The sequence below is a fragment of the Scylla paramamosain genome, chromosome 19 (genome assembly GCF_035594125.1).
Source record: "Scylla paramamosain isolate STU-SP2022 chromosome 19, ASM3559412v1, whole genome shotgun sequence".
Taxonomy (NCBI): Eukaryota; Metazoa; Arthropoda; class Malacostraca; order Decapoda; family Portunidae; genus Scylla; species Scylla paramamosain.
The window spans coordinates 16,805,483-16,815,979 of NC_087169.1; the positions used below are offsets into that span (position 1 = coordinate 16,805,483).

Here is a 10,497-nt window from a genome sequence, read left to right on the forward strand (position 1 = left end):
AGTATTTCACAGTGCTCATCTACCCATTGTAATGAAGGAAACTTTCTCCTGTTACTCAGTCTTCTTATGTGTTATTATACAGAACAGTTAATTTCATGCCTGATGCCTTCTGAAGCAGTCTTTGGGTGTCTTTTCCTAACAACATTTTACAATCCTCATCTTGTGTTGATATGATGGAAACTTTTCCTGTTGAGCAGTTCCTCTTGTCCCTATTGCCTTCTAAAGCAATCTTTGGTTGTGTGTTTTCCTCCTTAACATTTTACAGTCTTCATCTTATTGTGTTGATATAAAGGAACCTTTCTCCATAGGTTATGATGTGCCTGTCCTGAACCGCTACTTTGACTGGATTGCTGTCATGACCTACGATTACCACGGCCACTGGGACAAGAAGACTGGCCATGTGTCCCCCATGTTTGCCCACCCAGATGATGAGGAGCCTCTCTTCAACACTGTGAGTAACACAGCACTACCATTATTCTGTCTATCTCTATACCAGGCCAGCAATCCCACATAGGGTGGCCCAGACAGGCATCACACACCCATATACATCATTCACACTCTTACAAACATTATCTCTCTATCTACATACCAGGCCAGTAATCCCGTATGGGCTGGCCTGGACAAAGCATCACACACTCATACCCACATCATTCACACTCTTAGCTCCAACAGTCCCTGGTGGAAAGGGACAGTCTCATGGACCACTTACTACATCCCACTAATCTCAAAAATCATTACACATTACAAAATATAATCACAACTGAGTATTGCAGTATTTCTTTCACTACCAAAGGGCCTATGAAATATGCCACCAGCAATACTAATGTTCAAAGACACTAATGCTAAATTGTTGCCCTGCAGAACTCAACCATTCACCTTTGGCTGGAGAAAGGAGCAGACCGCAAGAAGCTGGTCATGGGCATGCCACTGTATGGACAATCCTTCGGCCTGGGATGGAAGTCCAATGGGACAGGACTTAACCAGCATGCACCACAGAAGGGAAGTGCTGGGCAGTTCACCAGGGCAGCTGGTTTCCTTGCATACTATGAGGTAAGAGAATGAGAAGAGGAGGGAAGAGATACTATATTGAAAAATTAGACCTTTCTTTTTCTATTACATGTCTCTCCATGGGAGAGGAAGAATTCATGACAGAACAAGAAAAGAGATGAAATACAGTGAAAAAGTAGAGTTTCCTTTCCTATTGTATCTCCCTTCATAGCACTTCACACTGATAATATTTGCTCGATACACCTTCCTCTCACAGATCTGCCAAAAGGAACTAGACTTTTCTTTCCTTTTGTATTTCCCTTCATAGCACCTCACACTGGTAACATTTACTCAATACACCTTCCTCACACAGATCTGCCACAAGGTCAAGCAAGGCTACACAGTGGTGAGGGATCCGGCTGGCCGCATGGGACCCTACGCTTACTCTGGCAAGCAATGGGTCAGCTTTGATGATGTGAACATGATTCGCTTCAAGGTAAGTTTGTGGGGCAGTGGTTCTCAAACTATGTTGCTTAGTGGTGCACTAAAGGAACATCTTGGACTTTGACAGCATACTAATCCTGTAGTCAATGTAGTGTAGACCTGCTAAAAGGCACAAAATTTAAGAACACATCTAGGAAAACTAAGTTGCACACTTTGGTGATAGTCATTGCCAGTTTGCAAATCACTGGTTTAGGGAAAGGGGCACACTTCATACTGGGCAGGTGAGGAGACAGACCAAGAGAAGACTTCATTTGAGAGAAATGAGAGGTGAAGATTCAAAATAGATGTTGCAGGTACTCACATAAGAGTCACAGTGAAGTTCTTGCCTTTCACTTGAACTGTTTCAAGAGAGAGAGAGGTTTCAAAACACTTTTTATAATTTTGGATAATCTTTTTGAATGCATTCTTCGGAGACTGGCACCTTCAGTGGGTCTTTTTTCCAGGCTTTTTGTAGCCCTTGGCTACAACCTCTCTTCTGTCTTATCTCTCTCCCAGCCTGGCAATACTACACAGGATAACCCAGACAAAGCACCTCACACTCACACACACACCATTCACACTCTCAGCCTCGTTGGCCCTTAGTGAAAAGGGACAGTCGTGGACAACTATACTACACTGCATTTTACATAATAAAAACAGACATGCTAACTCACCATTTTTGAAGTGTTCATTGGTGTTTCTCATACTTTCAGTCTGAGTGGATCAAGCAGATGGGTCTTGGTGGCGGCATGATCTGGGCGCTGGACCTGGATGATTTCAGGAACCGGTGCGGGTGCGAGCCTCACCCTCTGCTGCGCACCATCAACAGGGTCCTGCGTTCCTACCCCGTGCCTGACCCAAAATGTGAACTATGATGAGCCAGCAGACATACAAACATTCATACTGACACCTGACATGCACTGAAAATTGAATCAGTGCAATGTGTCTCCCCAAAAATCTTAAAAACAAAGAAAGAAGTATTATATTACAGATACATGTCTACTGGTGTGATAATTTGTGAAGAGTGAATTAAATTAATCTCTCTCACTAATAAAATATAACTGACATGAGGGACCAAAACAATTTGCTCAAAGAACTGTTGAAAATTAAAACTACAAGCTTAGAAAAATATGGTTAAGACAGCATTTAGTTGTGCTCTATTTGTAGTTTCTTGTCCATCTGTTCAGGAATGCAGACCAGTGATTTAATCTGGGCCGCCACTCACATACTAAGCTCTCTCCCCGGCCTGGCTTGTCCCCCACACCCTCTGCCGGGCTTGTTGTTGTTATTTTTATTATTTATTGTTTTGTTGCTTCTCTAGGTAACATTGCTGTATCAGTAGTTGTGTATTGGGCACAAGTACAGCTCTTGTGGCATTATCTGTTATTTATCAATAAAGTATGTAAAAAAATACTCAAAAGTTATGTTTTTTTTATGGAAATCCAGCTTTATATAAGATCGACTGGATAATTCTGGCTTTTTAACCCTACTGGATCTGTGAGGATATTAGTACTTTATAACACACACACACACACACACACACACAGGGAGAAAATAAAATAAAATAAGCTGTCTGTGAGAGAGAGAGAGAGAGAGAGAGAGAGACAGGACGCCACAATAAGGGCCTCAGCACCTCTTCCAGGACTAGAAGAGGAAATGACTGGCACTCGTGGAGAATGTGGGTCCCAACGATAGTGCTTTTTAGCCATATCAGTTTTCAACCTCAATAAAAAAAATAAAAAAAAAAAAAGCTATGGAGAGTATAAGATTGTCAGCCTCAATAGAATGAAGATAATTTTAATAATTATGGCGAGTGTAAGTTAAGAAATAAGTTTTCAGCCTTGCCAGGATAAAAAAGAAAAAAAAAAACGAAATAATTATGGCAAATATAAGTTAAGGAGTCACATATTATGGTCGTCTTTGAGTAACGCTTGGAGTAGAATAGCAACATAATTTGCATGTGCATATGAAGAACAGAAAGAATAAGAGGTTCATTTATTATCTTCTATGTTACGAAATTAATTAATATAGTCTGGTACAAAAGCAGGTGTCTGAAAAATGCTAAAAGATTATGAGAAAATGGCTAGCACGTAAAAGCAAACAGTTCAAATTTGGCGCTTGAATTGGTGCTCTGTGACAACTTTGTCATTTACAATTATGATGGCTTATAATAATTTTTTTTTATTTAATTTTATATTAATATGGTATAATATTAAAGTGGTTGGTCCATATTATTGGAAGGGGGAAGAATATTATTTTGTGGGTTGGAGGATGAAATGTGTAGTGCGCGCTGTGAGCTTGCGACAAGAGGGAGTGTGGCTAGCGCAGTGTTCAAAGGACGCCGCGACCCGCTGCCTTATTTAACTTGGATTTTGGCTGAACCAGACGGTGACACGGGCAGGGATTGCTTCTATGTGCTGGTGCAGGGTTGGTTCCTGCTAGGAAGCGCCCAGGAAGGCCTAGTGCCACTCACAAGGACCAAGAAGGGTTATAATCTGGGTAAATGACACACCGGCCACTTGTTGACTGCACATTTTTTCTTTATACAGACGCCATCTTGTAGTACTCGGTCACTTTGATAGTCTTGTGAATTTTAGTGCACATATATTGTATTGTACTGTTATGTTTATAAGAAAATAACAGAAACAAGTAACCCACGTCAGCTGATCAGTGTCAAGAATTAAAGTCCAGCCAGACCATGGGTGTGTGAACGATACTTTTGTTTTACGTGTAGTAATGGTTGTGTCCGGCCGTGGTGAGGTTGTGCTGCAAATTGTGTCTACCGGGACGTGACACATTCATGAACTAGATGGTGCTTGCAGATTGTGCATGAAAAGTTATGTAAAGGAGAAAACTAAAGATTTGTATGATATTCTTACGCGTGGCCTGGCATCCTTCAACACCGCGGGGGAAGCAGAGGAGGGAGGAGGCTAGAGTTTTCTCCCTTAGTGAGTACACAAACCAATCAGTTGAGGCGGTCCCTCTCTATCAGCCTTTACCTGATTAATTTATCACTTATTATAAGCAAAGCATGTCACAAAATGAGTCACGTGCCTTACCTTTCATATTCGCTATTGAGATGTACTCGCCATTGATTGGGTTCCGTTTGATGAAGGCCCAATGACGCGAAATGGCGGCTACCTCCTCCACTGAGGCCGTGGCCGCCCACCGCTATGATGGTCTGCATGTCCTAGCCTGTCCAGTTCCAATATATATATATATATATATATATATATATATATATATATATATATATATATATATATATATATATATATATAATTTTTTTTTTTTCATTTTTCTTAATTTATATATTTCACCTTATAAGTACACTTATGGTTTCTAAAAGCATTTAGTTATTTATTTATTTATTTTTTTTTTTCATATATCTGTTCAGTCAAATATGTTGATCTTGTAGTTGTTTATTATGTAAATAATGACCGAAATAGCGGTGGGCGGCCACGCCCACCGCTATGATGGTCTGCATGTCCTAGCCTGTCCAGTTCCTATATATATATATATATATATATATATATATATATATATATATATATATATATATATATATATATATATATATATATATATATTATTTTTTTTTTCTCAATTTATATATTTCGGCTTATAAGTACACTTTTGATTTCTAAAAGCATTTAGTTATTTATTTATTTTTTTTGTATATCTGTTCAGTCAAATATGTTGAGCTTGTAGTTGTTTATAATGTAAATAATGACCGAAATCCGGTACATTTTTGAAAAGTGGCTTTTTATTTATTTTTTATTTTATCTTGAAATGGTATTTGTATGGCCTCTAAAAATAGCTTATGATATTTAAAGTATTTTTTTTAGTCCTAAAAAGTTAAATATATGGACTTTAAGAGTGATTTATAGCCTTGTTAATGTTGGAGATTTTGACATGTTATATATATATATTTTTTTTTTATTTCTTTATTTCAGCTTACAATTAACCTTTAATTGTTTGTTAAAATAGTTTAGATTTTTTAAGTGTTTTCATCCCTGTTGAATCAAATTTGTGGGCTTTAGAATTGTTTTTAAGTATGCCAAAATTCCAACGTTTTCTTAATGTTTTTTTTTTTTTTTTTTTATTATTACTCAGCCTTGAAATGTTTTCTTATTTGAGGAATTATTTAAAATGTATGGCAAGTTAGAATAAATAAAGCATTCGAGCCTAGCTGCCGTTATTTGAATGGCCATTTTGAAAATGAAAAAATAAATAAATAAATAAATAAACGTGGTCATTACCTAGGCCCACTGGCTGGACCCAGACCGAGACCGAGTGTGTGTGTGTGTGTGTGTGTGTGTGTGTGTGTGTGTCCAGGTTAGGCTGTGGGTGGGAGTGTATTTTAGTTTGGAACTATTTTGGGGTATTAGGGAGTGATATGGGGATGTTTGGGATGTTTTCGGGGTGTTTGGCTGTGTATGAATGTTTCAGGGTGTTTGCTGGGTCTCTCTCTCTCTCTCTCTCTCTCTCTCTCTCTCTCTCTCTCTCTCTCTCTCTCTCTCTCTCTCTCTCTCTCTCTCTCTCTCTCTCCAGATGCACCTTCGTATTGTCTTTAAAGGAGATTTGCCAAATTCTTTCTAATCTAAAGGGGGGTTGGTGGGGAGGAGGGAGAAGCCTTCACTGTCCCCACCCTACTTGTCTCCACCCCTTCCTTCATTGTGCTGGTGGTGGTGGTGTTTTTATGGTGTTTTGGGTGAAAGTGAATTTTTAAAATTTTTTCTGGGGTGGATAAATATTGTTTTTTTGGATGAAAGAAGAGGTGAATAAATTAAAGAAAGCAAATAGTTTGTTGATGACAATGAGAGATTATGAAGTATTTTTGGGAAAATGTGATTTTCTGGTTTTTATAAATGAGAGAGAGAGAGAGAGAGAGAGAGAGAGAGAGAAAGTAAATAGTTGATGAGAAAAATTATTCTGAGAGAGAGAGAGAGAGAGAGAGAGAGAGAGAGAGTGTGTGTGTGTGTGTTTGATCATCAGTTCACTCCACTACCACCACCACCATCTGCACCCCCAATTACTTTTTAATTAGTATTTCTGTTAGTACATACGTCCTCCAACCTCCTTTTCCTCCTCCCTCCAACAATACCCTCTCTTCCTCCTGCCTCCCACCACACATCATTCACACTCACTGGTGGCAACGAACAGTCTTGTGGACCACTTTACTATAGCTTAGACATAGCACAGCTGACCATATACTTCCACAGCAAGGCCCATTTCACAAACACTGGTAATTATTCTGCTGTCCGAAAGTCAAACTACACTCCTATCAATAATTACTGTGTGTAACTTAGGATGAAATGTTCTCCAAGTACAGTGACCTGAGACATTAGTTACGCTTCTAGTCAAGGGAAATTAATGAATCTGACACAGGTAAGTTCTCCACATATTAAAAAGTGTGGTGGTAATTTGATTTGCATTGGGAGTGTTTTAAAAGACTGCTGGTGTTTATTTGTGGGTTTGTTGTTGATATGCAAAATATATGTGGATGCTCTTAAAAATCATGTAACCCTATTCTACATATTTGTGTTGTCTTGTGTGGGCAGTTATTAAAGGCTAGGTCTCTTGTTGTTATGGGTGTTACGGATAGCGCTATTGATGTGGAATCCTCACTTTATTGCTAGTAATGAAAAGGCGTACTAAAATTAATGGCATCTACACATAGCTGTAAATTAAGGCGTCTATGCATAAATGTAGTTTGACAGTATGGTTTGTGTACGCATGTTCTGTTTGTAAGTTAATTATTGGCTTATTTGTAGGTGTTTATGTGTAAGTAAAATTATTGGTGTGTGGTAATTGGCTTGTATTACAGGATGTGACTGTGAATTGAAGACCTTGTGCGAAAGATGGACCAGTGTTTGAAGAGGAAGCTGTGAGTGAGAGCACCTAAACCTGTGTGCAGGTGTGGGAGAGCGGTGGTGCTTGGCTTGGATTGGAGGTGGTGAATCTGGTGAAGCCAGACAGGCTAAATTGACCCATCATTTTCTGTTTAGCAGTGTCCCTCCTGGTATTTTAAGTGTTTTCATCAGGACTGTTCTTGAAAGCTACAGAGTAAACATCTAGTCTGGTTCTTATGGGTGTTGTTGATGTTGATGCATAATGTTTAGTGCATAAGATATTAATTAAACTAACATCACTAGGATCATGGAAGTATGAACATCTTATAAAATCCTAAAATATCCCACTAGTCAAGCTGTTTGTTCCATATTCTCTGAATTCAAGCTCTTTAGGAAGTTATGTGGTTATTGGTGTGATTGTGAAGCTGTTCAATTGTTAATGTGAACTTGTTGCAGAATGTGGACAGGGCTGGCTATATTGTGTAGTGCAAGGGAGTGAAGAGTCCCCAGGCTATGAACATATGTGGCTCATTGCTGACTGCTCTTTGTGGCCAGTTGGTAAGAAATTTCTAGTACTTGCTAGCTTTGTGTTGTATAGCTTTTATATACATTAGGTTGGATTGCCCTCAAATTACTTATGTCATCAAATATATCAGATTGTTTAGAGGCAAGTGGTGCTCTTTTTCTCTGGAGACCCATGAGGTACAGTAAAAAGCTGTTAACAGGCATTGGGGGCGAATTCTTCAGTTAAGGTAGACATAAAATATCAGATAAATGCACACTATTTTCAGATCCTAGGAATAAATTGGACATGGAGGTGAAGACTCATGAATGTTGTGAAGATGGTGGATGTTACAAGTATTAACTAGCAAAAGTGGTGAACTAACATTGCACTAGTAATATGAATATCACTTACTTAATGCTTGAGTGATTGGCAAAGAGCAGTGTTAGTATTACTCATTACAGTCCTGTTTATTTGTATTCCTTTTTTTAGTCTTATTACCTAGGAAGAGTCATTCTACTCTGATAAACTAGCAGCATAAATATAACTATTAGTGTAATGCAGAATCAAAGAGCATGAGTCACACACAATTTTGAGATTAATTCAATAGTTGTACATAGAAGAGACTCCACTATTGCTCTCCATTCAGAGTGGGAAGCACTGGCTGAAAGAGCCACCACCACATTGGTTTAGTAGAGGAGTGGTGTTCCACAAACTGATGAGGCTTCAATGAACAAAGATTCATATTTAATATTTATTGCACTTATAATACAATAAGCTAACCTGTACACTGAATATGTATACCTTATGTGATCTGGGAGCCAAGATATTAAAATGTCAAGGATAATACTGTCTTTAAAATCCCATTACCTGATGTCACAATGTCCTTGGTTAATTAAATTAGGATGAACAATCATCAGTAACACCCTCCCTCCCTCCCTCCCTCCCTCCCTCCCTCCCTCCCAGATCCTGCCAGGCGCCAATCTGTATTGTAATGAAACCAAAGAAACATTTACAAAGATTAAAATACGAATGATGAACGCATATGGCAGTGTTTTCTTGATGTCTGGTGTTTGGCATATTTAATGAGGTCCTCTACTGCTAACAAAACTATAATTCTTCGGTACTCAGTCACAAAGATAATTCTTCAAACATATCTTTTCACTGGCAAGTAATTGCACTTCATGAACTCATGATTTTGTTGTCTGGAAGAGGCAGAAGCAGTAAATGTACACATATTATTGGTTTCTCATACTATCACACTTTATGCTTAACCTCCAGTGAATTTTCTCATTAATTACAATTTTTACAATGTTATTTATTTTCTTTGGAAGAAATATGTGAGGAGCTTGTAAACATGTACACCAATACTCATCTTTTCATTGCATCACTTTTACATTAAAATATAAGTAACCCTCATAATGTATTTTTGCATGAGCAAATCCCATTTATGATGTACGTCATTTTGTTCTTTCTAAGAAGTTTGAGTGTGGAGCAGGCAAATATGTACACCAGTTCCCACATATTGTCACCATCTGCACCTTAAAATTTACATTAATACGATCACAATTACAGTCCCCAATCACAGCAGTAGTACATAACTCATCAACTCTCATCACTACAGAGCTTTATAAATACAGAAATACTCATCAGTCTCCCTAAAAGTCACTAATAGTCCATCATATCGTCATCACATTCGTCAAGAAAAAAAAATAAAGGATACAGAAATTCCAATCCATTACGTACATGGTCAATAACTAATGAAGGAATCACAGACTAAACCCTCCACAAGAAATAGAATGATAAATATGAACCTAAGAAGAATTACCGTAGCAGAGTCAAATCTCATTCCATCAGACTAGTGATAGTGGTTCATTGCAATGCTGATGTGTCACATAAACTCTAATAAATAGGCATATATAGGTACTTCTTAACTCCTGTACTGTAAATTGGTGACAAAGAAACGCTCACACTCACACTCTTCTTCAGTTTCTTTAAAAACAAGAAAGGACCCAAATCACTGCATTCACCATAAAAGACAATACCCATGTCCCAATTCCAATGCATAAATCCCACTTTAGATAAAAACAGGCATTCCTTTTTCAAGACATCTGATGGACAAAGTCCTAATCCTGCATTTCTGGATTCCTAAAAGTTGTTCGTTTTGTGAGACTTTACTGTTTTGTACCTGAGCTGATCTCTCTCTTATGCAGCATTTATGCAGCACGTAACTTCCTCTTTGCTATCTCACCTTTCACAATATGCACACTACCATAACATTCTTCTCATGCACACCTTTCATAGTACATAGTTCAGCTCCCCTTCCAATGGCATCATGTAATCTGCAGCAGTGCCAAATTTGACTAATTAAGTCAATCTCTTTTCTCCCTGTTGCCTTGGTGTAACTTAATACTCCTTCCTTCTGTGGCACAATATGACCCTGTGTCACTGTCATTTATTCAGTCAATCAAACTTTTTCCCACCTGTTTCCCTGGTAAAAGCTAACACCCACCACCACACAGCACACCACTGCACACTATACAGCATATCAGCCATAGCACACTAAAGTAAAAGTCCCTGACATTTACAAAAAAAAAAAAAAAAAAAAAAAAAAAAAAAAAGTAATGTGATATATATATATATATATATATATATATATATATATATATA

At 38.1% G+C, this 10,497-nt stretch overlaps 1 protein-coding gene and 2 long non-coding RNA genes across 8 annotated transcripts in view; all 3 read left to right on the top strand.

Moving 5' to 3' along the window:
* LOC135109756 (probable chitinase 10) overlaps nt 1-2,890 on the top strand; it is a 96,385-nt gene extending 93,495 nt beyond the window's left edge. For all 6 annotated transcript variants that reach the window (XM_064021359.1, XM_064021364.1, XM_064021363.1 and 3 more), the window contains 4 exons: nt 309-451; nt 862-1,050; nt 1,361-1,483; nt 2,184-2,890. In XM_064021359.1, the coding sequence (XP_063877429.1) occupies nt 309-451; nt 862-1,050; nt 1,361-1,483; nt 2,184-2,345 (617 nt within the window). In that variant the 3' untranslated portion in view covers nt 2,346-2,890. The remainder of the gene's footprint in view (nt 1-308; nt 452-861; nt 1,051-1,360; nt 1,484-2,183) is intronic.
* A 541-nt stretch (nt 2,891-3,431) lies between these two features.
* Nucleotides 3,432-7,628, top strand: LOC135109767 (uncharacterized). Its single transcript, XR_010272897.1, has 2 exons — nt 3,432-3,969; nt 7,301-7,628. It is a non-coding gene; the product is annotated as an uncharacterized LOC135109767 (long non-coding RNA).
* Nucleotides 7,629-7,642: 14 nt separating this feature from the next.
* LOC135109768 (uncharacterized) lies at nt 7,643-8,674 on the top strand. The gene is made up of 2 exons (XR_010272898.1): nt 7,643-7,883; nt 8,117-8,674. It is a non-coding gene; the product is annotated as an uncharacterized LOC135109768 (long non-coding RNA).
* Nucleotides 8,675-10,497: the final 1,823 nt, after the last annotated feature.